The following is a 2,484-nucleotide window of genomic DNA, read 5'->3' as shown; positions in this document are numbered from 1 at the left end:
CGCGATGGGGAGAGCCAAGTTTAGAGAAAGCAAAAGAGATGCCGGCGAATGCCGCCTCTTCGTCGAAAACCTCCGAGGAGCAGCACACGAATGGTTCTCTCACCTGAGATGAAATTCCATCGGAAGTTTTCGCCAACTCACCTCGGAGTTTCTCAAGCAATACTCTATGTTCATAGATCGAGAAACCTCCGATGTCGATCTTTGGAGCATGTCCCAGGGAGAGGACGAATCTCTCTGCTACGTCATAAAACGGTTCAAGACCGTCATGGCTAGAGTCAGCGGAATAAGCGACAAAGTAGCTGTAGACGCGCTCCAAAAGACGCTCTGGTACAAGTTGAAGTTTAGGAAGTGGATAACTTTAGATAAGCCGCATATGATCCAAGACGCGCTCCATAAAGTCACGGACTACATAATCATCGAAGAAGAGACGAAAATCTTGTCGCAAAAGTAGAGGCTGACGAAGACATCGTCAAAGGATCATGGGTCGGATCAAAAGCCTAAAAAGAAAAACCCTCGAAACAACAAAAACGTCCATCACGGGGAAGAAGAGACCCAGGGAGCGCATAACTACCCCATCAACTCCGGATCGGAGCAAGGCCGGACGACGGGCAATACATGGACCCGGAATCCAAATTACGATGAGAACGCCTTCTGCGACTTCCACCAGGCCCGCGGCCACTCGACCGTAAATTGCAAAGTTCTCGTCTCTAGGTTGGCCGCAAAGCTACTCGCGGGAGAAATCGCCGAAGTGTCTAGCGTAAAATATCTCTTCCGCGATTCAGACCGCCCTCCAAGAAACGATAGGCCCCCTCAAACAGCGAGCTCTCTCCAAGGGAACCAATCGGGAGAAAAGTGCGGAAGGAGGCAGGACGAGAAGGGCAATGACAATGGTCGCCGCAAAGTCAATATGATCATCGGAGGATCGCAATACTGCAGCGATACTGTCTCTGCCATCAAAGCTTATCAGTGCAAGGCCGAGACAAGCGTAAATTCGCTAACCTAGTCTGCGCCTAGTGACTTCCCGAAAGGAGCGATCACTTTCGATGAAGAAGAGGCTGGCGGGATCGACCAGCCCCACTGCGATCCGCTCGTGATCGATCTCGTGATAAGAGATCTCGAGGTCGCAAGGGTTCTCATCGACACAGCTGGTAGCACGGTCAATGTCATCTTCCGTGACAGTCTCAAGAGGATGAACGTCGAGCTAGGAGAAGTCGTACCATCGCCCAAACCGCTAACCAGTTTCGAGGACACAACGTCAATGACTCTCGGATCGATCAAAATTCCCGTTGCTACGAAAGAAGTCACGAAGATTGTCGACTTCGCGGTCGTCGACCACCCGGCCATTCACAACGTCATCATGGGCACGCCTTGGCTAAACCCCATGAAGGCAGTCCCGTCGACTTATCACTTAGGCCTCAAATTCCCGACTAATAATGGAATTGCCGCAATCTGGGGATGCCAGACACAGTCAAGACATTGCTTCTTGGCCGAACACAAGCTAAGGCAAATCACTACCACCGCGATGGTGAAACCCAAACGGGCGAAGCTAACTCAGGTACTAACTGAAAACGCTTCGGAAAAAAAGGGTCCAAAATCGTCGATTCAAGCAACGGCCAAGAAACATTAACCTATTCTACTGATATATAAACTTTAGTTTTAAAACAATATTTTAATATGTAATTATCATGATATTTAGAAAAATTTATTAATAAATAGATATTAACAATTGAAATTAACAATATCTACCGATTATATCAAACTTATTTTTATCTTATATTTAGCTTATGATTTTACTGACAAATATTATAGCCAGCTTCTCTGTATTAAAATTCAGTTTAGTTTATATATATTTTTTAAATTAAAAATATAATTGATTTATATAAATTTTATTTTAATGAAAATTTATCTAAAAATATTATTTTCTGTTTTTACTATTTATGTGTGTATTTTAAAGTTGTAGCCTTTGATATTATTAATTCTTAGTTATTTCTCTGTTTGCAATTATATACATATATATTATGTTTTTTAACATATTTATATTGTTCGTAAATCATAATTTTTTTAATTTCAAATTTTTTTTATATGTCATGATTTATATAAACTGTTAATACCTGTTGTAACTATTTTTATCATTTATTTTACCTATCTTTTTAGGGCTTCCCCCATATTTTATTTGAATGTATCCAATCAAAGTTTTTATTCTCAACGCAACAATTTACATTATATGCATAATATTTAAGTTTGATTTGTATTTAGAAAGTTTTACAATTAATAAATGTGTGATTTTTGTGATAGTTTATTATTTGGATTTAAAATTTAATAACTGTAAATATTTTAGGGACCTTTAGTTTATTTTAAATAATATTTATTAGATAATATACAAATTTTTAAAAAATGAGTTTTAATTAATATAAATAACATTTTATTTATTGAGATAACACGCAATGAATTATATGATTATAAAAGTTTCACTATTTTAAAATA

At 39.1% G+C, this 2,484-nt stretch overlaps 1 protein-coding gene across 1 annotated transcript; it reads left to right on the top strand.

Moving 5' to 3' along the window:
- The first annotated feature begins 208 nt into the window (after nt 1–208).
- Nucleotides 209–1,627, top strand: LOC106338782. Its single transcript, XM_013777682.1, has 3 exons — nt 209–397; nt 452–943; nt 1,004–1,627. The coding sequence occupies exons 1-3, from the start codon at nt 209–211 to the stop codon at nt 1,625–1,627; spliced, it is 1,305 nt and encodes a 434-aa protein (XP_013633136.1).
- Nucleotides 1,628–2,484: the final 857 nt, after the last annotated feature.

This window comes from Brassica oleracea, chromosome C1 (genome assembly GCF_000695525.1).
Source record: "Brassica oleracea var. oleracea cultivar TO1000 chromosome C1, BOL, whole genome shotgun sequence".
NCBI classification, from domain to species: Eukaryota; Viridiplantae; Streptophyta; class Magnoliopsida; order Brassicales; family Brassicaceae; genus Brassica; species Brassica oleracea.
The sequence above is the reverse complement of the archived record's forward strand: the minus strand, read 5'-3'. Positions and strand labels throughout refer to the sequence as shown.